This window comes from Schistocerca cancellata, chromosome 5 (genome assembly GCF_023864275.1).
Source record: "Schistocerca cancellata isolate TAMUIC-IGC-003103 chromosome 5, iqSchCanc2.1, whole genome shotgun sequence".
NCBI lineage: Eukaryota > Metazoa > Arthropoda > Insecta > Orthoptera > Acrididae > Schistocerca > Schistocerca cancellata.
The window spans coordinates 191,899,694-191,926,437 of NC_064630.1; the positions used below are offsets into that span (position 1 = coordinate 191,899,694).

The 26,744-nt window shown below is 43.9% G+C and overlaps 1 protein-coding gene across 1 annotated transcript in view; it reads left to right on the forward strand.

Moving 5' to 3' along the window:
* The window catches only part of LOC126187300 (protein-cysteine N-palmitoyltransferase Rasp), a 186,304-nt gene that overhangs the window by 90,217 nt on the left and 69,343 nt on the right, over positions 1-26,744 (forward strand). The window contains exons 4-6 of the mRNA XM_049928292.1: positions 2,016-2,228; positions 2,306-2,443; positions 2,727-2,944. Coding sequence (XP_049784249.1) covers positions 2,016-2,228; positions 2,306-2,443; positions 2,727-2,944 — 569 coding nt within the window. The remainder of the gene's footprint in view (positions 1-2,015; positions 2,229-2,305; positions 2,444-2,726; positions 2,945-26,744) is intronic.

Sequence of the window (26,744 nt, forward strand, 5' to 3'; positions counted from 1 at the left end):
TAAGATACCTCAGCATCAAATTGTGCCAAGAGAGAAATCTTCTGTTTATTGTAAGTCCGTAATTGCCTAGTGACAGGTGACAGGATTGGAGAACCCAACTGAAGATACATCTGAGAATTGATGATAGTGGCAACAGAATCAGTATCCACCTGCATGCGAACATCTCTACCAAGTATTTGGACAGTGAGGAGTAACTTCCCTGAAAGGGAAGAAGTACAATTGACAGACAACACAGAATCAGAATCAGCGTCATGTTCAGGAACATCATGTATGGTGTCGAATTTGCAAACGGATGACACATGTTCCCCCCCCCCCCCCCCCCCCCCCCCCCCCCCCCCCCCCCCACCCACAAGGCCCAGCATTGTGGACAATATTTTCGTGAATGTTACTTAAAACACCGCGGACATGAAGGAAGTTGCCGTGGGTTTTGCTGCAGTTTCTTAGTGATTTGTTTATGGTTAGGCCGAGGCTGCGCTATGGAGTGTACTGCAGCCACATCGGCTGGCGGGGGGATACCACATGCTTCGTCAACATCGCACAGAGGTTTTATTTCCCTGACGTTGCCCCATGCCTCTATTTGCACTCCAGCAGCACAAGAAATTTGAAAAGACTGAGCAATGGATAGGACTTCATCTAGAGTCAGATTTGTCAACTTAAGGGCATGTTGCCTAACTTCTTTGTCGGGCGCCAATCGGATAATAGCATCCCGTACCATGGAATCGGCGTAGGATTATTTGTGAACTTCAGTAACAAATTGACACTTTCTACTGAGGGCATGAAGTTCAGCAGCCCAAGCGCGATAGGATTGATTCGGTTGTTTTTGACAACGATAAAAGACAACACGAGAGGCGTTTGCTTTTGAAAATAGACGGACAGAAGTGAGCACATTTCAGCAAAGGACAAAGACGCAAGATCTTTCAAAGGAGCCAATTGCGACAACAACCGATACATTTGAGGTAAAATCCATGAAAGGAACAGAGACTTACATGTTTGTTCGTCCACGACATGAGACATGAAACGCCAAGAAGTGCTGTCGAAGACGTTTTTCGTAATCGGACCAGTCTTCCGCCGTGTCGTCGTAAGGAGGAAAACTAGGTAGAGACAATGATGAGAGATGCCCCGCATTTGATGCCGCGACGAAATCACGAATCGCATTTGTGAGAAGTGTTTGCTGTTCTAGACAGGTGTAGGTTTCTGAGATTGTACATTTCTGAAAGACCCATTTCTATGATGTGCCATGTATTCAACATACCTAGTTTGGTATTGAGTTCTATCATTACAGAGTGAGGTTACCTTGTCAGTCCAAAAAGTTTAGAGACTGGATTAATAAAAAATAGAGAAGAGAACATTAATGATATTACTGATATTCAAGCCAAAGTGTTGATGCTTTATATGAATTTTTTTTACTTTGTCAATTTGTGTTAGGTGTGTATTGATTACAGTGTCTTGTCACCCGTGATTTTTTTTTTTTTTCCAAAAAATTGCCTGTACGTTGGATTTCTATCAAGTTCCAGCAGGTGTCCACATCCTTCTGTTTGTGTTCAGTAGTTAAGATGTGCGGTACAGACTTTACATACTTTTCCTCATCCAAATTATCTCAGAGTATGATGTGAACTCTTGACTTAAAGAAGTCACTCCACTGCCTTTTGTGACACCACAAATTTACACACTGTGACTGCACATTCACTGCTTAACACTGCCTTCTCCCAGTTGACTGGTTGAATGCACAGCTGTTGTGTACAGTTGGTAGCTGAAGCTGCCACTGTAGTCACTGCGCTGACATTGCTTGTACACCAGGAATAAAATCAGTCTCGAAACTTTTTGGTCAGACAGTGTACTTCTGTGTACTTATTTTCGGCAACTGCCTGTAACTAAATGGGAATCTCATTTATTGCTGCATTTAGATTGTAAGTAGTTTGTTAAGGTAGAATTCAGGTATAAGCTTGATTATAAAAATTATTGTAATAAAGTAACATGTTAAAATAATTTCTGTAGCTTTGTATTGACTTTTTCAGGCATGGTTACAACTTTCGTTCAGTGCTGAATACCTGCTTCATGCTGCATTAGGTTGGACACACATGCGTTGCCTAAGTTTTACACTTGACAAAGTGAATGAAGTAAACTACACAGCTGATCTGAGAAACTGTATTAATCTCTTAGGCTATTGCTTCTACTTACCTACCCTGTTTATGGGACCACTTATTTTGTATGAAGTGTTCCATGAAGGGGTGAGTAATTGTGAGTCATCTCTTCTTTAGAATTATTGAGAAAAAGTTAATTTCATTTAATCTTGTTCTTTCCACAGGTGATGAGTACAGTAACACTGACAGGAACACACGTTATGAAGCTGTCTTTAAAAATCTTGCGCTTTATTTTCTGGCTGTTAGTTACGGATTTTTCTTTGCATTTCCTATATTTTAATGCTCTGCAGCAACAACCACAGGTTAGTTACCAGTGACTTTGAATAATTCATATTATGTATATGGAAATATTATGGATTAGACAGTAAATAATGTAAATGGTAACTTTTTTGTCAAAGAACTTACTCATAAATGTACCAGTAATGCCATTGCCTTGTGGCAACTGTGTAACCTGACTAGGAATGTGCAATTAGATTCATGATTTTCTTATGGAAATTAATTTTTTGAGTAAGCAGTTTATACATATTGCATTGTGTTAATTGAGATTTTTTTATGTGCGCAGTAGTTTCGATTGACTGATTGCAGATTGTCAGAAATATCGACTGGTGGTCTCTTTGTGGCCTGGGTTACTGCATGGGACAGTTCTTCATGAACAAATATGTGGTTGTTTATGGTTTGGCAGGCAGCATAGCAGAAGCAGAGCACATTTTGGCACCAAGACCTCCAAAATGTATTGCTAGAGTACATCTTTACTCTGAAATGTGGCGATATTTTGATCATGGACTCTACCTATTCCTGGTCAAGTAAGAAACATCTCAAATATGAAGTACTAATCCCTTCTTGAAACTGGAATGATTACTCAGTAAGACAGGGATAGGAGCTGTGGCTGTATACAGGATGAAGAGATTTCTTGCAACATATTTTGAAGCTTACACAATATCTTCAGGTAACTTCAGTTGCCTTTAGTTAATTATCAGGAGTGTATTATTTATCTGAAGAATGTAGACCAGTAGAAGTTATTTGTTTGGTTTAACATTAGTTATAAAGGAAACAAATAAGCAATTTACACAACGTTTCCTTAGCGCTGTAACATATTCACATTGATATAATGTTTTTGAAACACACAGTCGTATTGTTTTTTGGTTACAGTCTTCATCAGAAGAGTGTAGTAGGAAGGACATGCCAGAAAATTATTTAAACAAATGGAATCACCGCTTCAGTTTGGTTTACTAAATAATATAGACAGATTTTTATATGAGCTGCGGGTTACTGATGTATTTCCTCAATATGTCGTTTTACTAGGATGTAACAGCCATCATTATCTTTGTGATCTCTCTTTGACAGCAGCTGGTTGCCATAATGTATGTGCAGGATGTAATACTGAAATCTTATAACTGAAGGGTTTGGTGGAGGAAAGTGCTAACTGACAAGGGCGTATTTTGAATTATTGCATCTTGTATGCTTGCTTAAATTAAAAAGCAAGAGCATAAATACAATAAGACAAAACAGTGTATTTGATAGATAGATCTTTCTGGTGTACATGTGGAATTACTTGTTACTAGCTTGTGGTGCATTCTAATAGACAATAGGTAAAAGGAGCTGACTAATTCTTACTAAATTGAGGGTTAGTGCTTTCTTATGCTGGTCCCTTCAATTCTTTAAAATTTATAATTGCCAATACACTATTGCAAAAGGAAAGCATTTTACATCAAGATATGTTCATGGGATTGTCTGATGTCCTTTTATTTTGTCATGAAGGTATTTGAAGGAGCATCTTTGTGATGAACTTCATAAATGAAAATAGACTGTTCTTCCTGTCAGATAATCAGATTTCTTTCATGCTTGGTGGACTCGACATAGAGCAAAACTTATATTTTGATTCAGCACAGTCAGGGGTGGAAGTGGAGAAGGAATCATACACTTGCAGTAATAGCTGTAAAAGGGCACAGAGCATTGTACTGACACCTCCACCCGCACACCCTCAAGGGGTTCACATCTTTTATCAAGTGCTTGGCCAACACAGAGCTCCGCCTCTTGCAGCGCTGCTTCTCTTTCCATGCTGCAAGTCCATCTTTCTACTATTCTTTCTTACCCCTCTGCCTTTCACTGCATTTTCTTCTTGTTGCCTGCCGTGCTTGGATGTGGTTTAATTCTGCATGCTCGTGATTTTTCTTGGGGGAGAGGGGGCAACATCCTTTGTAAGAAGCTCCACCTGTAATGATTGACTACAGGTACAGTGCCCCTGTGTTTCCTGAGGTTGCAACTGCCCTGCACCTCTGGACCTTTTCTACCATAAAATCTGTGCGTGTTTCAGGGACGATTGGTAGGTATGATGGTGAAATGTGCATTCCTGGGAACGTGGGCCTCGGCTTCACTGCCGGGACCACAACAAAGGCACATACATTCATAAAAAAAATCCTCAAACTAGAGGTGTGCAACTCGCTAATGAAGTGAATGGCTGCTGAGGTAAAACTTTCTTTATAGGGCAACCTCTGGGGCACTTGCCCCTGTCGCCCCAGTTGTAAAGGCTTGCTGAAGCATGCAGGACTCTGTCTGGGTTGACATCTATTTCCCTAGCAGCTTGTGGGATCCCTGTGCAAATGAAGCAGATCAAACTTTCTTCTGTTGGTTGCTGCATGGCCCCAGCAATCTCTTTTGAAGGGAAAGACTATTAAATTGTGAATAGACATGGCCCCCAGAACATTTCATTCCCTGTCTACCCCATGGGGGGAATATGGGACCAAGAGACAAGGAGAGAAATACTCCCCAAATTACTTTGTCTGCTCTAGGACTGATGAAGAGCCCATAATGACCACAAAGCTATTGTTCTTTGTTGAAACATCTTTATGACAGGTTTGGGGAAATAGTAACATTTCCGAAAATAAAAAGTGAATAATCTTGGATTAAAATGGCATGCACCAGTAAGCTGCAGATCCTGCTTGCCTATGACAACCTGGATAATGTTCCTATAACTATCACCCCTCCCTCCGCACCCCCCATCCTCCAGATTACAATTCAGTATGATTTTGCATTGGAGAATCATCAGCCAGTATTTCATGTCCTCAAACAGCGAGAGGAGTGAATTCACAAAGCTTTCCGATACATCACCCAGAGTCGTATAATGCTTCGTTCAGTTACTGGGAATTCCTCTATACTCTAGCCCTTTGCCATGACACAGCTCCAGGGCCAGACTTTGTTCACAGCCAAATGCTCAAACACCTATTGGCGGATTGCAGACATCACATCCATGCTGTTTTCAACCATATCTGGAGCAAGGGTAAGTACCCATCTCGGTGGCGAGAAAATGTGATCATCCTGGTACAGAAACCACATAAACAGCCACATGCTGTGGACAGCTATTGCCCAATTAGTCTTACTAATGTTCTCTGAAAGTTGCTCAAACATAAAGTAAGCCAACAGCCGTGTTGGTACCTTGAGTCTCGGAGTCATTAGTCTCCTTACCAAGAGGGTTTTCACCAAGGCTGTTTTACCACTGATAGTCTGGTTTGCCTGGAGTCTGCCATGTGGTCAGCTTTCATCTGGCATCAACTCCTTATCTTTTTTTTTTTTACTTCCAAAAGGCTTATGACCCACAAGGCAACTCACATCCTCATTTCACTCAGAAAGTGTGGTCTCTGGTTCCCAGTATCTGTTCTTGTGCAGAGCTTCTTGTCACACTGCATTTTCTGGGTTCAAATTGGTGCTCCCCATACCCCCTAATACAAGAGAATGGGCTCTGTCTTGAGTGCACTTTTTTTACAGCAGCTATCAATAGTCTAGCTGCAGCTGTGGAGTCTACAGTGTCATCCTTTCTGTATGTTGATGATTTTTTCTTTTACTGTTGCTCCTCCACTGTGGGTGTTGCAGAATGCTGACTACAGGATGCGTTACGAAAGGTGCAGTTTTGGGCACTGATACTTGGCGTCTGGTTTTTAGCTGCCAAGACCAGAGTCACGCACTTGTCACCATAGTACTGTCCATCCACAACCAGAACTTTATCTCAATGACAATTGCTCAATGTGGTGGAGTCATTGCTTTCTGGGACTGGACTATGCGTGGTTCACATGGCTTCCCCATCTTTGCCATGTTAAGTAGACTTACTGGTTACACCGTAATTACTCTCCGCTGCCTGAGTAACACCAGCTGGGGCGCAGACCACTCTACACTTTTACACATCTGCAATGTTAAAAAGCTCTGGCCCTGTCCCAACTGGATTATGGAGGTCTCATATATGGCAAACCATTGCCTTCAGCATTGTAGATACTGGACCTGATACATCATTATAGGGTGTGACTTGCGACAGGCATCTTCTGGGCCAGCTCTGTGAACAGTCTACTCATGGAGGCTGGGGGCCCTCCACTGCATGCCTGACACCACCAGCTGCTGTCCAACTATGCAGTAAACGTTCGCTGTTCCCCAGAGCATCGAAACTACTGTGTCCTTTTTCCTGGAGGGAGATCCGCATCCTACAACAAAGGCCCAGGACTGGAGTCAATCGCACTTCGCATACAGTTTCTCTACTCTGAACTCCATCTTTCCACATGGACACATCTTGTTGGGGAGCAATTGTGTATGGAATTTATACTGTCCTTCGATCTGTCTCGACCTATCCTTTGGACCGAAAGACACTGTTGACTCCATGGTTGTTCATTGTCAAGATGTCCTTGTTGAATTCCAGGTTTGGAAGTGGTGTGCACTGAAGGCTCTACAGATAGTGGGGGAACTGGTTTTGCATGTACCCATGCAAGGTGCAGTGAACTATGTTCACTGCGGAATGGATGCAATGTTTTCACTTCCGAATGGATGCAATTTATCCATTGCCAAATCAATGGCCATTCCTCAAGCCCTCAGTCACCTTCATTATTGCACCATGAAACATTCTTAATAGGCAGGGAGTGTATGAGTTGTCTTCAGGTGATATGGTATCCTCAATACCCATTGGCTGTGACAGATCCCCATTTTGACCTTTATCAAGCAGGACAGTTGGTTGTCTTCGTCTGGACCTCAGGTCACTTTGCGATCCCAGGGAGTGAATATGCTGATATGATTGGCCATGTTGGCTACCAGCATGCTTACATTGGAGATGTGGGTATGAGAACCGGACCTTCGGTCAACCCCATGCCATCAGTTGTTGAAGGCTTGGAACATGGGTTGGTATTTCCTGGTTTCTCCGAGCAAACTGCAAACAATAAATGGATCATGACCATGCGGCAGTGTTCCCTAGTGTGTCTTGTAGGGAATATGCCATTCTTTGATGACTTTGCATTGACTATACTTGGCTGACAAAGTGCTACATCCTGTGACATGAGGATCCACCCCACTGTTAGTGTGGTGCCTGTCTGATGGTGGGTAACTCCTCCTGGACTGCCCTAATTTTGCCACTTTACAGCAAAACCTTAAACTTGCTGACCTGCTGCCTCTTGGGCTAGCAGTCGACACCAAAATGGCTGATAAGGTTTTAGACTTTACCCAAAGTGGTTTCAATTGCTTCTTGTGAATTAGAGCAAATTGGCCTAGTCGGCTGCTTGACTGACTGGCGGAGTGCCCTGTCACCTGCTCCAGGCCAGGTGGCCTATGGCTGCCGTGGCTGTCGTCCAACCTGGCTCCTGTTCTACCCACCTTTGTAACTCTTCTTGTTTCTTACATCAGATGTTTATTTACTATCTCACCATTGTTGGTCTCTTTCATATGATTTTATCTTCTCTATGTTGTTCGTTTTTCTTGTTGTAATGCAGGGTGAGGAGAAGTTGGTTGAATGTAGAGAGTGCGTCTCCCATCACATTGTACTGTATTGGGAGTGGAATAACGCACCTACCTTCACCCTCTTACCCCTCTCTCACTCATTCATTTCTGCTTTCTCTTGATTTGATTAGTTCTCTGTTACAATCTCATTCCTCAGGATTTGTTTTGTGTGTCATTCCTCTCTGAGTACTCTTCCCAGCATAATGCAAATAGTATGGAGGGGCTGATGACATGATGGTTAGGTCCCTGTAACCCCTTCAGTCCAGCTAAATCCAGTCCATCATATCGAGTCAGCATAGGTATCATGATTTCTTGATGTTGGGACATGTTGTGTTAAATGTAAGATGAACATCAACTTCGTCTTCCAAACAGTTTTGTTTATACAGGGTGGTCCATTGATAGTGACCGGGCCAAATATCTCATGAAATAAGCATCAAACAAAAGAACTACAAAGAACAAAACACATCTAGCTTGAAGAGAGAAACCAGATGGCGCTATGGTTGGCCCGCTGCTAGATGGCGCTGCCATAGGTCAAACTGATATCAACTGCGTTTTTTTTTAAATAGGAACCCCCATTTTCATTACATATTCTTGTAGTACATAAAGAAATATGAATGTTTTAGTTGGACCACTTTTTTCGCTTTGTGATTGATGGCGCTGTAATCGTCTAACATTGTGAGCCATATGTTTGTGACTAACAGTTGGTAACAGGTAGGTTTTTTAAATTAAAATACAGAACGTAGGTACGTTTAAACATTTTGTTTTGGTTGTTCCAATGTGATACATGTGCCTTTGTGAACTTATCATTTCTGAGAATGTATGCTGTTACAGCGTGATTACCTGTAAATACCACATTAATGCAATAAATGCTCAAAATGATGTACGTCAACCTCAATGCATTTGGCAATATGTGTAACGACATTCCTCTCAATAGCAAGTAGTTTGCCTTCTGTAATGTTCACAGATGCATTGACAATGCGCTGACACGTTGTCAGGTGTTGTTGGTGGATCACGATAGCAAAAATCCTTCATATTCCCCCACAGAAAGAAATCTGGGGACGTCAGATCCGGTGAATGTGCGGGCCATGGTATGGTGCTTAGACGACCAATCCACCTGTCATGAAATATACTATTCAATACCACTTCAACTGCACGTGAGCTATGTGCCGGTCATCCATCATGTTGGAATTACATCGCCATTCTGTCATGCAGGGAAACATCTTGCAATAACATTGGTAGAACATTACGTAGGAAATCTTCATACATCGTACCATTTAGATTGCCATTGATAAAATGGGGGCCAATTATCCTTCCTCCCCTAATGCCGCACCATGCATTAACCCACCAAGATTGCTGATTTTCCACTTGTTGCAGCCATCGTGGATTTTCCGTTGCTCAATAGTGCGTATTATGCCGGTTTACGTTACCGCTGTTGGCGAATGACGCTTCGTTGCCAAATAGAACGCATGCAAAAAATCTGTCATCATCCTGTAATTTCTCTTGTGCCCAGTGGCAGAACTGTACACAACGTTCAAAGATATCACCATGCCATTGACCTATGGCAGCGCCATCTAGCGGGCCAACCATAGCACCATCTGGATTCCTCCTTCAAGCTAGACAAGTTTTGTTCTTTCTAGTTTTTTCGTTTGACGCTTATTTCGTGAGATATATGGCCCAGTCATGATCAATGGACCACCCTGTATACCTTCCTCAAATAGCCCTGGTGGCTTTCTTTTGGGTAGTTTATTGACAACAGAAACTCACCCATACGTAGTGGAGGTTGTCAAGAATGTGCTCCTTCATTTCGAATGTTTAATAAATGGGCAGTTAACTAAATTAAAATTTGTGTGCACTGGTCTTGAATATGATTCATGTGAAGAGAGTACTAAACCTGTAACTCCAAATCAAAAGAAACACACCATGTGGTTTTCAGTGATTGATGATAACGCTGTTTGAACAAGTGGATATCATAGAAATACAAATTAAGGAAATGTTCCTTAAACACGGATCTACAATATGAAAAACTACTGTCAGTCCAGTCCCAGGTGGGAAAATTACTAGAAACTTAGTGTGCCAAGAAGGTGTGTTTAGACTAGAGGGGCAGATGCACTGACAATTTAGAAATTGTCACTCGATATCGTGATACATACTGAAGCTATATATCAAGACTGGAACAGGCTTGTGGCTCATTATTGTTTTGTCAGTTGTGCATGTTGCAGTTGTTCAGCAACTCAGTGCCATAGATTTGTGATGGATTATGTTGTGCAGCGCACTGTGAATGTGGGGACAGACTTCGAGAGATTGCGAGGAACTTCAGCCCTTGAGTGGGCGCATCTGTGTATAAAGTGTCCCATCTGAAAATAACATTGTCTTGTGCTGTTCCATACTTCATTATTGCTTCAGCCAACACAATGCTAAGTTGTGCTGTTATACATCCAAGTGAGCAACAGTAACATACAACAAATAGTGAGCTAGGTGAGGAAAAAATGTACAATCTGTGCAAGAAAATTGCCTAGATTCAGAGTAAGTGGTACAATCCCACAGTGAGGCAGTTTTCTATGAGATAATTAGTAATCGAATAAGCGATTGGCTGGCATTTGATGCAACTACACTATTTAATGCTTAGTGTGTGTCATTACTGTGGGATAACACTTCTACTCTGCAACATAGTGATACAATGGAAGTTTATTTAGTTGTTGTTTACTTAATTAACATTAAACTGTGATTTTTCTCATATATGTTTACCTAGGTAACATAAAGACAGTCTATTCTTTCTCCATGAACCGTGGACCTTGCCTTTGGTGGGGAGGCTTGTGTACCTCAGCGATACAGATGGCCGTACCGTAGGTGCAAGCACAATGGAGGAGTATCTGTTTAGAGGCCAGACAAACGTGTGGTTCCTGAAGAGGGGCAGCAGCCTTTTCAGTAGTTGCAGGGGCAACAGTCTGGATGACTGACTGATCTAACACTAACCAAAACAGCCTTGCTGTGCTGGTACTGCAAACGGTTGAAAGCAAGGGGAAACTACAGCCATAATTTTTCCCGAGGGCACGCAGCTTTACTGTGTGGTTAAATGATGATTGCGTCCTCTTGGGTAAAATATTCCGGAGGTAAAATAGTCCCTCCATTCGAATATCCGGGTGGGGACTAATCATGAGGACGTCATTATCAAGAGAACGAAAACTGGCGTTCTACGGATCGGAGCGTGGAATGTCAGATCCCTTAATCGGGCAGGCAGGTTAGAAAATTTAAAAAGGGAAATGGATAGGTTAAAGTTAGATATATTGGGAATTAGTGAAGTTCGGTGGCAGGAGGAACAAGACTTTTGGTCAGGTGAATACAGTGTTATAAATACAAAATCAAATAGGGGTAATGTAGGAGTAGGTTTAATAATGAATAAAAAAAATAGGAGTGCGGGTAAGCTACTACGAACAGCATAGTGAACGCATTATCGTGGCCAAGATAGACACGAAGCCCACGCCTGCTACAGTAGTACAAGTTTATATGCCAACTAGCTCTGCAGATGATGAAGAAATTGATGAAATGTATGATGAGTTAAAAGAAATTATTCAGGTAGTGAAGGGAGACAAAAATTTAATAGTCATGGGTGACTGGAATTCGAGTGTAGGAAAAGGGAGAGAAGGAAACATAATAGGTGAATGTGGATTGGGGCTAAGGAATGAAAGAGGAAGCTGTCTAGTAGAATTTTGCACACAGCATAAATTAATCATAGCTAACACTTGGTTCAAGAATCATAAAAGAAGGTTGTATACGTGGAAGAATCCCGGAGATACTAGAAGGTATAAGATCGATTATATAATGGTAAGACAGAGATTTAGGAACCAGGTTTTAAATTGTAAGACATTTCCAGGGGCAGATGTGGACTCTGACCTCAATCTATTGGTTATGACATGTAGATTAAAACTGAAGAAACTGCAAAAAGGTGGAATTTAAGGAGATGGGACCTGGATAAACTGAAAGAACCAGAGGTTGTACAGAGTTTCAGGGAGAGCATAAGGGAACAATTGACAGGAATGGGGGAAAGAAATACAGTAGAAGAAGAATGGGTAGCTCTGAGGGATGAAGTAGGTAAAAAGACGAGGGCTAGTAGAAATCCTTGGGTAACAGAAGAAATATTGAATTTAATTGATGAAAGGAGACAATATAAAAATGCAGTAAATGAAGCAGGCAAAAAGGAACACAAACGTCTCAAAAAAGCGATCGACAGGAAGTGCAAAATGGCTAAGCAGGGATGGCTAGAGGACAAATGTAAGGCTGTTGAGGCTTACTAGGGGTAAGACAGATACTGCCTACAGAAAAATTAAAGAGACCTTTGGAGAAAAGAGAGCCACTTGCATGAATATCAAGAGCTCAGATGGAAACCCAGTGCTAAGCAAAGAAGGGGAAGCAGAAAGGTGGAAGGAGTATATAGAGGGTCTGTACAAGGGCAATGCGCTTCAGGACAATATTATGGAAATGGAAGGGGATGTGGATGAAGATGAAACGGGAGATACGATACTGCGTGAAGAGTTTGACAGAGCACCGAAAGACCTGAGTCGAAACAAGACCCTGGGAGTAGACAACATTCCATTAGAACTACTGACAGCCTTGGGAGAGCCAGCCTGACAAAACTCTACCATCTGGTGAGCAAAATGTATGAGACAGGCGAAATACCCTCAGACTTCAAGAAGAATATAATAATTCCAATCCCCAAGAAAGCAGGTGTTGACAGATGTGAAAATTACTGAACTATCAGTGTAATAAGTCACGGCTGCAAAATACTAACTCGAATTCTTTACAGACGAATGGAAAAACTGGTAGAAACCGACATCGGGGAAGATCAGTTTGGATTCTGTAGAAATATTGGAACACATGAGGCAATGCTGACTCTATGACTTATCTTAGAAGAAAGATTAAAGAAAGGCAAACCTATGTTTCTAGCATTTGTAGACTTACAGAAAGCTTTTGACAATGTTGACTGGAAAACCTCTTTCAAAGGCAGGGGTAAAATACAGGGAGAGAAAGGCTATTTACAATTTGTACAGAAACCAGACGGCAATTGTAAGAGTTGAGGGGCATGAAAGGGAAGCAGCGGTTGGGGAGGGAGTGAGACAGTGTTTTAGCCTGTCCCTGATGTTATTCAATCTGTATATTGAGCAAGCAGTAAAGGAAACAAAAGAAAAATTCAGAGTAGGTATTAAAATTCACGGAGAAGAAATAATAACTTTGAGGTTCGCCGATGACATTGTAATTCTGTCGGAGACAGCACAGGACTTGGAAGAGCAGTTGAATGGAATGGACAGTATCTTGAAAGGAGGATATAAGATGAACATCAACAAAAGCAAAACGAGGATAATGGAATGTAGTTGAATTAAGTCGGGTGATGCTGAGGGAATTAGATTAGGAAATGAGACACTTAAAGTAGTAAAGGAGTTTTGCTATTTGGGGAGCAAAATAACTGATGATGGTCGAAGTACAGAGGATATAAAATGTAGACTGGCAATGGCAAGGAAAGTGTTTCTGAAGAAGAGAAATTTGTTAATATCGAGTATAGATTTAACTGTGAGGAAGTCGTTTCTGAAAGTATTTGTATGGAGTGTAGCCATGTATGGAGGTGAAACATGGACGATAAATAATTTGGACAAGAAGAAAATAGAAGCTTTCGAAATGTGGTGCTACAGAAGAATGCTGAAGATTAGATGGGTAGATCACATAACTAATGAGGAGGTATTGAATATAATTGGGGAGAAGATGAGTTTGTGGCACAACTTGACAAGAAGAAGGGACCGGTTGGTAGGACATGTTCTGAGGCATCAAGGGATCAGAAATTTAGCATTGGAGGGCAGTGTGGAGAGTAAAAATCATAGAGGGAGACCAAGAGATGAATACACTAAGCAGATTCAGAAGGATGTAGGTTGCAGTAAGTACTGGGAGATGAAGAAGCTTGCACAGGATAGAGTAGCATGGAGAGCTGCATCAAACCAGTTTCAGGACTGAAAACCACAACAACAACAACCACATTCTTTACTTGTTTACAAAGTACGATGCATGGCTGCTCGTGTTATAAAAAATGGCGCGCCCGTTTGAGGGCTAAGATCACACTTGATTCAAACTGTTCAAAACAGAACTTTCATATGAACTGCAAGTAATAAATTGCTTCATTTATTTCAGTCTTGCATGTTCTGTGTGCCAGTCATATTCCAAATTGTTGTGGCACGTTGAAGATGAACTATGTTTTGAATTATTTGAACAGTGTGTCACGAAAAAGGAGTGTATAAATAATGGCGCTATGAAGAGATTTAGGTACTGAACTGTGTTGAATGATAAGGAGAATGTTAAAATTTATGTGATCTATGAACAAGCTGTGCACGTGAATCCATAGATTTTTTTAATATGTTGTCATTTTAAACAGTGAACTTGTTAAGTTTCATAGTTACTCAATCCCTTAAAGTAGTGAGCAAGAGTTTATTTTTCAGCCACAGCGAGTTGAAATGTGAACAATAGGACTGCAAGTTGTAACTCCATTAAGGATATTTTCAGGTTGCTTATCTTAGTAATTTATAGGCCTTCGTGACGAGGATGGACACCATTTGTAAGGAGCAATAAAAATCTTGTCGCATCACAGTGGGTATAAGTCAGTGACCTTGCACCAAGAGAGAGAAAATTGATTTCATCTGCCAGAATGGTTGTACGCTTGTGGCTAGTGTTTTCCAGGATGCAGAATAATTCTTCTTATTGATTATATAGCAAAGTGTAAAAAGATTACTGTTAATACCACACAGGTACTCTGGACCAGCACTACGAAACATAGGAAAAGAGCACTGGATTACAAGAGACAAAATCATTTTTCATAAGAACAGTACACCTGCCCACAAATATAGTAAGGCATTGGGAGAAATGAAAAATAGGAAGTACTGTTTATATTGGAATGTTTACATTGTTCATTACATTTGGCATGCTTTCGTGACTGAGGAAAGGTTTGGGTGGATCTTACCCATGAAACTATTTGTATTTTCTAAGAAGCCAAGCAAATAAGTTTCACTGTGGGTGCAGGCTGTGTAATTATCACAAACGTTATAGATGATAAGATTTTCAACTAGTGACCATTATGTTATGAAATTTACTTTATTTTGATTGACATGTATTAAATGTTTTCATGTTAGTCTTCAGTAAATGCACATTTATTTAGTTCTTTGCTCCGCTGTAGAAGTGAGAGCACTCTAGTTGTTTACTCACTGCCCAACTACTTCGTAATCTTCCCAGTTAAGAGTTGGTACAGAATGCATATTTTAACCTGTTTACTGATTCAGATATTTAATCAGCCATCTAAACTACTATAGCCTCTCATTTGTATTTATGAGGGTGTTAGACTTTGATGTTAGTGTAATTTTTTTAAAAGAATATCAAATTATATTTCAGTACAGTGCAACTGTGGAAATCCCATCATAAGTTATTTTATAATGACTTGTAACTCCAATACATGTGAGTGGTGCAGCACAGCAAACAAAAGAATGCAGCTTTTCATCATCAGCTGTTGTTCATCTGCATGCATTATCTTCCTACAACCGATTGTTGTCAATGGGTAATTGCTAAACGCTAACTGATTCCATTCGTATTGTTCACTGACGAAATTACCATCTCACAACAGTAGCCATAATTCATCGGTGGTGTGTCAGAAATCCCCATACTTTGTAGGGAGATATTTTGTTAAATCATTTCCTTCCATGTATGTTGTGCAGAGTGATTGATAACAAGTTAATCAAACTTGTTGACTTCCTGCATCAATTTAGAAAGCTCCCATAGATTCACTGCAAGCTGAGTTGGGTTCCTCTTGTGAAACAGTGGCATATTCTTCCAGAATGATTTAGCCCATGGCCATCCTCTCTGTCAGGTAGCACATCATCTGAATCCAACAATCTTCGTTCATGGATGAGGCACTTGACACCTGTTTGTTAGCTAACAAGATTCCTCATTATCAGGTTGCTGCTCCAGTTTCAGGAGTGCTAGTGATAAGCTTCTCCCAACTTTTTCAATCCAAGTACAGCTTTTCCTCATAGATAGCAAAAATGGAAATTCATGCATAGAACAAATACTTAAAATAAGAGAAAGGCAACCACTCATCTATAACAGTCAGATCATTGGTGCATAGGCAAACATAACAGAAGAGTGTTCACTAGCTTTCAAGCTCCCTGGCTTTTCTTCTAGCAGAATGAACCCACATACACACACAAATGCACACTATTGTGGCCATGGCGACACTGATTATTGCTTATCTATTATTGAGAGCGAGTACTTTACTGATGGAAGAGGGGAGGAGGTTAGGGAAGGATAGATGAGTTAAGAAGAGGGTAATGCTTGCCAGGAACGGGAAAGACAGGCAACTCAGAATTTATACAAGATGACAGTGCTTCTTAGGGAGTAGAGCATACAAGAGCTGTAGAGATGGGGAAGGAATTAAAGACAGAAAGATAGAGACAGTGAGGGAGGCAGGAAGGGGTATAGAGTTGGAGGAGGGGGAGGGGTATTCACATGGTAGAGGGGGAAGAAAGAGTGATGGGAGAAGACAGTACACATTCTGGGTGGGGAATGACTGGTGTGGTCAACGAGAGAAGAGAAAAGGGAAGGTGAGACTGTGGGAAACAGGTTAGTGGAAAATGAGGCTAGGGGGATAGTGAGAATGCAGGATATGCTAGAAAGATGATTGCCACCTGCATAGTTCAGAGAAACTTGTACTGGAAGGGATTCTCCACATAGCATGCGTAGTCAAGCAGCTATTTCAAAGTCATTTGTGGTGAGGGGAGCAGTATATTTGGCAGCTGAGTGGCAGAGTTTGCAGTTTGCCACAGTTTGGTGGTGGCCATTCATGCAAATAGACAAGTGGTTACTTGTCATGTCCACATAGAATTCTGCACAGTAAAACATAACATGGCTGCTTAAACGCGTAGGCATGCCTTTTATAGGGTAGGAAATGCCTTGTAACTAGACTGCAGTGGGAGATGGTGGTTGGGGTGTGGGTCAGATCAGGCACGTGGGTCACCCGCGAGGAAACGACCCATGGGAGCAGGATTGGAGTGGGGATGAACAAGGATGTTCAGTGGGTTGGTTGGGCTATGGAAAATTACTTTGGATGTTATGTGTAGTAATTTGAGTAATATGAGCAATATATTTCTCATCTCGGGGCACAACTGAAAGTTGTAGAAGCCCTGGTGAATGTTATGGTTGAGCTTTTCCAAGGCAGGGTGACAGTGTTTTATCAGAGTGCTGGCCAGTGGCTTGTTAACAGGTTCACAGCTGTCACGGTCCTTTTCAGCTTGATGATCCAGCTTCCTAGACGTAAATCTCCACCCCTCAGAGGGCGTCACAAACAAGTCTGTCTGTATCAAGCACACCAATTGAAAACAGCATGTCCACTTTGATAGTTGTTAACTGTTCCATGTCAAAAAGTCTCCATTTTACAGCATCACTACTCATGAACATCGCACCTCCAGTGGGTACCAAAAATTGTTAAAATATACTGACAGCCTTAACAGAGGTATTATTGTCATGCAATATTGTGCGGCTCATCCACCAGCACTCCCATCACCGAGTATAACTTCCTTCACAAGGGCTTTGACTATCCATCGTCATATCCTGGGATAAGATACATCCTAACCAAAATGCTACCCACATTGTGCAAAGAAGTGTTATGCCACCCAGCCAACCTATGGAATACCCTTGTCATCCCTGTTCCGTTCTTGCACACTATGGGTCACTCCCTTATGGATGACCCAGATGCAAGACCTGTCCCATACACCCACTAGCCACCTTTTACTGTGGTCCAGTTGCAGGCATTTTCTGTCCTGCAAAAGCCAGAGCCACATGTGAAAGCAGGCATTTTATATGCCAGCTACGCTTAAATTATTGTACAGCATTCTATGAGGGCATATCAGGTAACCAACTGTCATCTCATGTGAATGGCTACTGCCAAACTGTGGCAAATAACAAACTCTACCATTCATTTGCTGAATATGCTGCTGCTCACCATAACACAAAGGACTTCAACAGCTGCTTCACCATGTGGGCCATTTGGATCATCTCTACCACCTCTAGTTTCTCTGAATGATGCAAGTGGCAGTTATCTCAGCAAAATATTGTGTATTCACGCAGTCATCCTGACCGACATGTCCACAAACTATTGACCACTGCTTCAGCTTGCTTGCTTTGCCCTTTCTCAGGCATGGCCTGTGGTTTTCCTGCTAGGGAAGGCTATGACATTTATCGATAGGAACTAACCTAGACTTGGGCTACGCTACAGATCAGTCTGTCACCATAGCCAAGATTTCAGGAGGGGGGGGGAGGGGTGAAGACACATAATTACACTCTAGCCAAACATTTACATACTGCACCTCCTTTCTGTTTCATAATCAACTACGAAATAACGTCAAAAGCTAACTCCAAGATATAATACATACGTAGCTTTTTTATCCCCTAACATCACATTTTCCAACAGGTTACCACAACAAATCATACTGAAAGATGTATTTTGGAGAGACCCTTAAAGTGGTGTTCATTAGCTTTTCTTTGGTATTTTGATTTCTAAACTTCACACTTGTAATATTTTGTGGTCAAACAACAGTGTTTGAGATCGTGTGACGAACTAGTGATGTTTCCAAGATGCCTAGGATCTTGCAATGTGATAGGTTGACACGAGCAACCGCCATGGTAATTTACACACTGCATATGTCATATTTAAATTTGTTTATTACAAAAATATGCATTTTAACTGATGTAGCACACATAAGCACTCCCCCCTATTATACATTGCTCTGTTAAAATTTTGTAAGTACCCTTGCATGGATTTATGATGTTTTTGTTCTTGATTCATGTTTACATTGTGTCTGGGTGCACAACGTTTCTTCACTTTCATCCTTACCGAGTGTTCTGTAATTTTACCTGATACATTGCATACTGAATATATATTGTGTAGCTTTCAAACTCATATGCTGCTGTTATTCACAAGAAAGTAAAACTCACTAAACTCATGCACAGTACACTCACACAAAAAAAACAAAAAACAAAAAAAACAACTTGCTAATAACACGTTACCCCCAGTCAGTCCCTCCTGCGGGTCCAGGGATTAAAATAGGCCCGAAGTATTCCTCCCTGTCGTAAGAGACGACTAAAAGGAGTCTCACATGTTTTGGCCTTTATGTGATGGTCCCCTTTAGGGTTTGACCTCCATTTTTCAAAATTTTCCCGAAGAGTGAGCCAGTTGAGGAAGGGCGCCTTACATGGTGTATCGTGTCCATTGTGCCTTGAGATCTTTAGCCCACTTTCTTGTCATCGCACTGCAGTCCAGCTCATTCTCCATCCCTTGGGTGAGGACACCTACCTGGGTGCATTTTCCACTATGCAGTGTCGCTTTTTGTGCCGATGATGACCATGGACTTCTTTGCACCTCATATCCAGCACTGTAGCCAGTCCATTGTCGTGAGGCCGCCATGTACCCTGTTGGTTGTAGCCCCCTGACAACACAGGGTTCACTCTGCTGATGCCTGCGCCATTAACTCCCCACGTATGTCAAGGAGTAGATGTCTGTCATCCTGGGGCATTGAGACTCCAGCAATGGCCATCCTGCCAGGTAGCCTTTGCTGCAGCTAGGTGGCACCCATGGGGAGAGCCCCTGGTCAGAGTGGGTGGCATCAGGGCAGATGACGCGTGATGAAGCGTACCACATCATCACTTGCTAGTGATCAAACACCAGCAGTCTCTAAGCGTTCCAAGTCGCAATACAATGCAAGAAATCATGACCCTAAATCTTCCCTGCCCTGGCCACACCATGGGAGGAACGCCAGGCTAAGGATGGCAGTGAACCTCATTCACCCCTGTACCACATATGTACAAGAACTGACAGCGACTGCTTTGTTTCAATGAAGCCACAGTTTTTTGTAGAGCATTTAGATCACATGTTTGGGGAGGTGGAGGGTTTGTCCAAAATGTGATCTGGGTCAGTCTTGACAAAAACACCAACCTCTGCCCAGTCATGGATTTTACTTGCTTGTAATAAGTTAGGTGATGTTTCTGTTACCATCACACCACATAAGAGCTTAAATATGGTCCAGTGTATTGTCTTCTTTAGGGACCTTCTTTTGCAGTCTGATGACGAGTTGCGTGCCAACTTAGAGTGGCACGTCCATCGGGGTCCGAGGGATAATCAGTTGCCACTGGTGCCTTCATCTTGGCCTTCGAGGGTGACACCTTGCCTGGGAAGGTCAAGGTGATGGTCTACTGCTGTGATGTCAAGTCATATATCCCTTCCCTGATGCAGTGCTTTAAGTGCTGGAAGTTCAACCATGTCTTCCCATTGTAGTTCCAGCATCACATGTCATGATTGTGGACATCCATCACATCCCAATAATCCATGTGCCCCAACTCCTATCTGAGTTAGCTGCGGTGAGCATCATTCACCTTGGTCGCCAGACTGCAGGATTTTACAGAGAGAGAGGAAATCAGTGAAATACAAGAACCTGGACCAACTGACCTACACTGAGGCTAAGAGGAAATATGAGCGCCTACATCCTCTGGCTATGACCTTTTCATACACTGCTGCTACGGGAATGGTTGTAGCCTCATCAGTTATGCAAATTCCAGTCAGCTCTCAGAGCCAGAAGGCTACACCTGCCCCATTGTTGGTGGGGGCACTTCTCCCCCTGTTGCTCCTGCACCACCTACTTTGGGAGCACAGCTGGAGAAGCGTAAGTTGTCTTCGGCTCCTCTCGCCAGGAAGGGGGTCCCTTGGGTTACTCCCTTCCCAGATTTCTGCTGATGGGAAAGATGATGCCTGCCAGTGGCTGAAGTGCCAAAAAGCAGCTGGGCTTAGGGCTTCACGATCATCCTCAGTCCCGGAGATTGAATCAGTGAAGCCCTCCCAGCCAGGGAAGCCCAAGGAGCAGCGAGAAAAGGCCAAAAAGAAGTCCCCTAAGACCAAGGAAATTGCGGTGGCACCCACATCACAGCTACCTACAAGCTCTGCATCTGGGGATAAGGTGAAGATTCTGGCATCCGCTGAGGACCTAGATCTCGCCAGCCCCTCAGACACAATGGATATAGATGGCTCGGGCAAGTCTGTGGCAGCAGGTGACCTCGAGGCATAAACTGCCTCATTGAATGTTCCATGTCTTCCCAGTCTCATGATTATGTCATCCTCCAGTGGAATTGCAGCAGTTTTTCCACCGCCTGGCTGAGCTATGACAGTTGTTAAGCTTTAAACCTGCTTTCTGCATTGCCTTCCAGGAAACCTGGTTCCCGGACATACAGACCCTTGCTATAAGGGATATTACAGGAATGGTAGCAACTAGAATAGAGTGTCAGGTGGAGTTTGCGTTTATGTCCTAAACTCAGTCCATAGTGAAACTGTGCCCCTGCAAACCCTCTTGAAGCTGTGGCTGTCAGAATAAGAGCGACGCAGGAAGTAACTGTCTGCAATGTATATCTTCCTCCAGATGGTGCAGTACCCCTGAATGTATTAGCTGCACTGATTGATCAACTCCTTAAACCTTTCCTACTTTTGTGAGATTTTAATGCCCATAACCCCTTGTGGGGTGGCACCATGCTTACTGGCCGAGACAGAGATGTCAAAACTTTACTGTCTCAGGTCGACCTCTGCCTCTTAAATACTGGGGCTGCCACACATTTCGGTGTGGATTGAGGTAGTTACTTGGCTATTGGTTTATCCATTTGCAGCCCAGGACTTCTCCCAGCTACATGACAACCTGTGTGGTAGTGACCACTTCCCCATCTTCCTTTCACTGCCCTGGCATCGGGCCCATGGACACTTGTCCAGATGCTCTTTAAACAAGGCAGACTGGGAAACTTGTACCTCTGCCGTCATTGTTGGCTCCCTCCCACACGGTAACAATGGTGTGATGGTTGAGCAACTGACTACAACAATAGTTACTATGGCGGAAAATGCGATCCCTCGCTCTGTAGGGTGCCCCCTGCAAAAGGCGGTCCCTTGGTGGTCGCCTTAAGTCGCTGAGGCAATTACTAAGTGTCAGTGAGCTCTACAACGGCATAAGTGGCACCCTTCCCTGGAGCACCTCATAGCCTTTAAGTAGCTCCGTGCCCGTGTTCGCCAGCTTATCAAAAGACAGAAGCAGGAGTGTGTTGAGAGGTATGTCTCGACCATTGGGTGCCATACATCACTTTCCCAAGTCTGGACGAAGATCAGATGTCTTTTTGGGTACCAGACCCCAACAGGTGTTCCTGGCATTAACGTCAATGGTGTGTTACCTACTGACACAAAAGTGATTGCCGAGCACTTTGCTGAACACTATGCTCGAGCCTCTGCATCAGAGAACTACTCCTCAGCCTTTCGCACCCTCAAATGGCGGATGGAAGGGGAAGTTTGCAGCATGCCACAGTGAACCCTATAGCACCTCATTTACAGAGTGAGAGCTCCTCAGTGCCCTACCACATTGCCCCGACACAGCTCCTGGGCCAGATTGGATCCATGGTCGGATGGTTAGACATCTCTCGTCGGACTACAAGCGAAAACTCCTCATCATATTCAACCGGTTCTGGTGCGATGGCATCTTTCCATCGCAATGGCGGGAGAGCACCATCATTCCAGTGCTTAAACCCGGTAAAAACCTGCTTGATTTGGATAGCTATTGGCCCATCAGCCTTATCAACATTCTTTGTAAGCTTCTGGAATGTATGGTGTGTCGACAGTTAGGTAGGGTCCTGGATTCACGTGGCCTACTGTCTCCATGTCAGGGTAGCTTCCACCAGGGTCGCTCTACCACTGACAATCTTGTGTCCCTCGAGTCTGCCATCCGAACAGCCTTTTCCAGATGCCAACACCTGGTTGCCGTCTTTTTCGATTTACGAAAAGTGTATGACATGACCTGGCGACATCGTATCCTTGCCACATTATACGAGTGGGGTCTTCAAGGCCCAAGCCTGATTTTTATCCACAATTTCGTGTCACTTCGTACTTTCCATGGTGTTGCTGAGTGGCGCCTACAGGGAGCCATCCACAAGGCAGTCATGGGTTCTAGCCCATGGTTTCCACTTTTTGACCGCAAAGTCGTGTGTTATGCACTTCAGTCGGCATCTTACTGTTCATCCGGAACCAGAACTTTACCTTAATGATGATCCACTCACTGTAGTGAAGACATATTGATTCTTAGCACTGGTTTTTGACACCCGATTGACTTGGCTTCATCACCTCCGTTAGCTTAAGCAGAAGTGCTTGCAGCACCTCAATACCCTCTGCTGCCTGAGCAACACCAACTGGGGTGCAGATCTCTCTACACTGCTGCAGCTCTACAGAGCCCTTGCTCAATTCCGCCTTGACTGTGAGTGCGGTTTATGGTTCGGCAGCACCCTCAGCATTGTATTTACTCGACCCAGTACACTTGTGGTGTTCGCCTAGCTACAGGAGAGTTTAAGAGGAGTCTGGTGAACAGCATCCTGGTGGAGGCCAAGAGTCCCTCTGTTGCAGATTCGGTGTGCACAACTGCTCTCCAGTTACATTGCACATGTTTGTAGTTCTCCTGCGCATCCGAATTACCATCTCCTTTTCCCACCCACAACAGTTCATCTCCCTCATCAGCGGCCCAGGTCAGGGCTTACAATTGTAGTTCGTGTGTGATCCCTTTTCTCTGAACTGGAGTCTTCGCCTTTACCACGTATACTTGAGGTTCGGTCACGAATACCCCTATGGTGTACACCTAGCTCGCGGCTTTGCCTGGACCTTTCACATGGCCCTAATGACTCAATTAACCCTGGGCTCTCCGATCTCACTTGCTCTCGATTCTCAGCTTGAGCAGTCTTCAAGCTATCGACAAGTGCTACCCTCGTCATCCTTTGGTAGCGACCATCCAGGAGTCATTCTGTGCCCTGAAATGGTCCAGTCATTCAGTGGCGTTTGTCTGGAACCCAGGTCATGTCGGAATACCAGGCAACTTACTTGCTGACAGGCTGGCCAAACAGGCTATGCGGAAACCACTTATGGAGATCGGCTTCTCTGAAACTGACCTGCGTTCAGTATTATGCCACAAGGTTTTGGGGCTTTGGGAGAACGAATGGCATAACTTCAGTATGCACTACAAACTGCGTGCCATTAAGGAAACTACGAATGTGTGGAGGAAGACCTCCATGCGTGCCTCTCTTGGGGACTCTGTTCTCTGTTGTCTGTCGGCTCCGCATTGGCCATTCGTGGCTGACGCACGATTACCTCCTCCGTCGCAAGGACCCACTTCGGTGTCACTGTGGCTCACAAATGATGGTCGTCCATCTCGCTTCTCCTCATGGTCAGCCAGCCATGGTAACCCGATTTCTTTTTTTAACCTCTTCTACCTGTTTCTTGTGTCTTCATGCATTTTTTTGTCCCCTTTTGTCCATTTAAGTGTTTGTTGCCCTTCAGTCTTCGTCGTGGTTTTTCCTTTCATTCTGTTTTGTGTTGTAAGTCTCATTGTCTTACTCTCACCCTTGTGGCATTGTTTCCTTCAGAACAAGGGACCGATGACCTTGTAGTTTAGTCCCTTCCCCCCCCCCCCCCCCCCCCCCCCCCCCCCTCTTTTAAACCAATCAACCAACCCGTCAGCAGGCAAAGAAACCAAAGTAACGGGACATAGTTTGCACACAGGGTATAATTTGCACTCTTTTTCCTCTAACGAGCTGTGAAACTTGTGCTAGATGGTGATACTTTTGTTACCGTACTCTTATGCATTCTGGCGAGACATTTGAAAACGTATTCCTGCAGTGGATAGAATAGCCAATGGCAGAAAAAAAACTGTCTAAAACACTATCAAATTCATAATACTAAACCTTGATTCCTGATGCATCGATGTATAGTAAAGATATGTAGTGAAAGATATTCGATAAAATGGTGTACACATTGCTAAGAAACCATTAGGCTGAAACACCAGAGACTTTGATACGAGAGCTGTACTCTTGAGGAAGTCTGCCCCCACCCCTCTTCAATATAAGGCTAAGTGACATTTCATGGCACGGCCGTAAGACTACTTACTACCTGTTTGTAATACATCTTTGAAGGAATTTATTTATGTGTGCCTTCTGGGGCAGCGTTGCCCCCCCCTCTCTCTCTCTCTTTTTTTCTCTTTGCCCCCCCTCCTCTCTCTCTGTGGGCCCCCCTCCTTTCTCTCTGTGCCCCTCCTCCTCTCTCTCTCTCTCTCTCTCTCTCTCTCTCTCTCTCTCTCTCTCTCCCCCCCCCCCTGTGCCCCCTCCTCTCTCTCTCTCTCTCTCTCTCTCTCTCTCTCTCTCTCTCTCCCCCCCCCCTGTGCCCCCCTCCTCTCTCTCTCTCTCTCTCTCTCTCTCTCTCTCTCTCTCTCTCTCTCTCTCTCTCTTCGGGGGGGTTAGAATAGGACAGAGGTATTCCTGCTTGTCGTAAGAGGCGGCTAAAAGGAGTCCCTCCCCCTCAAGGGGGTAGTTAGCGCCTGCGTCCGGAGACGGACGGTTCCACGACCTATATTTGCGGTCATTTTGGTTTTTCACTTCTTCTCGTTTCTTCCTTCCTTCGGTTAGTACCTTTCTTTGTTCTTCTCCATCTCACTGTCTTACTTACTCTCTCCCTTGCCTCCTTCTCCTTGCCTCCTTCTCCTTTCCTCCTTCTCCTTGCCTTCTTCTCCTTGCCTTCTCTGGTCTCCGCCTCGGCGTTTGAGACAGTCTGTCCTCTCTCTCCCTCTCTCTCTTCTTTTTCCTCTTCTTCCTTCCTCCCTGTGCGCGCCTGAAGGCCGACCCACGCGTTCGCACGCGTAGCCGGTGACGGGGTAACGCGTAATTCCCCGCCCTGGGTAGACAAGTAAGGCACGCACGTACCCCCTGGTAAAGGCCAGGCCCAGGGAGGGGTGATTGCCTGAGCTGATAGCTTCTGACCATGCCGATTGGTTTCTCCGTTTGTTTCTCGGGAGGTGTTACCTGAAGTGTAAACATTCACCTAAGGCGGGAGTGCCCTCTGAGAGCGTCCCCACAAGGAAGGAGCGCGCCATCAGAGACGCTGGCAATCATGGAGGATTCCTCCGCAATGGATTTCTCTTCTTCTTCTCTCTTGACTTCTGCCCACAAACGGAAACTTGACCAGCCACCAGTGACAAAAGTACTACCGTCTGCCCCACAGTTCCTCATAGTTTCTCGATCTGAGGACGGAAAGGATTTTTCCTCTGTCAACCCTTTCGTTATCCAGAAGGGCGTAGATGCCATAGCCAGATCTGTTAAGTCTTGTACCAGGTTGCGTAACGGTACCTTGTTACTAGAAACTGAGAGTGCCTTTCAGGCACAAAAACTGCTTCGGGCCACACTCCTGTACACGTTCCCTGTCCGGGTGGAGGCACACCGCACTTTGAATTCGTCTCGTGGTGTGGTATATACTAGATCACTCGACGGATTGACTGATGAGGAGATTCAGTCTTTCCTCGCTGAGCAGGGCGTGTCGGCTGTCCATAGGGTCATGAAAAAGGTCAACAATGACCTTGTACGGACCCAGACACTTTTCTTGACCTTTGATAGTGTTCAGCTGCCGTCGCGCATCAAAGCGGGCTACGAGCTTATTTCCATTCGCCCCTATGTCCCGACACCTACGCGCTGCTACTGGTGTCAGCGTTTTAATCACACTCGCCAGTCTTGTTCCAGTGTGGCTAAATGTGTCACTTGTGGCAGGGATGCCCATGAGGGTGACTGTCCACCTCCGTCTCCTCGTTGTGTGAACTGTCAGGGTGACCATGCAGCGTCCTCCCGCGACTGCCCCATCTACAAGGAAGAAAGCTGTATACAGGAAATTCGGGTCAAAGAGAAGTGTCCACCTCGGCTGCTCGCAAGCTATTTGCTAGTAGGAAGCCCACGCTGCTCCCAGCGGGG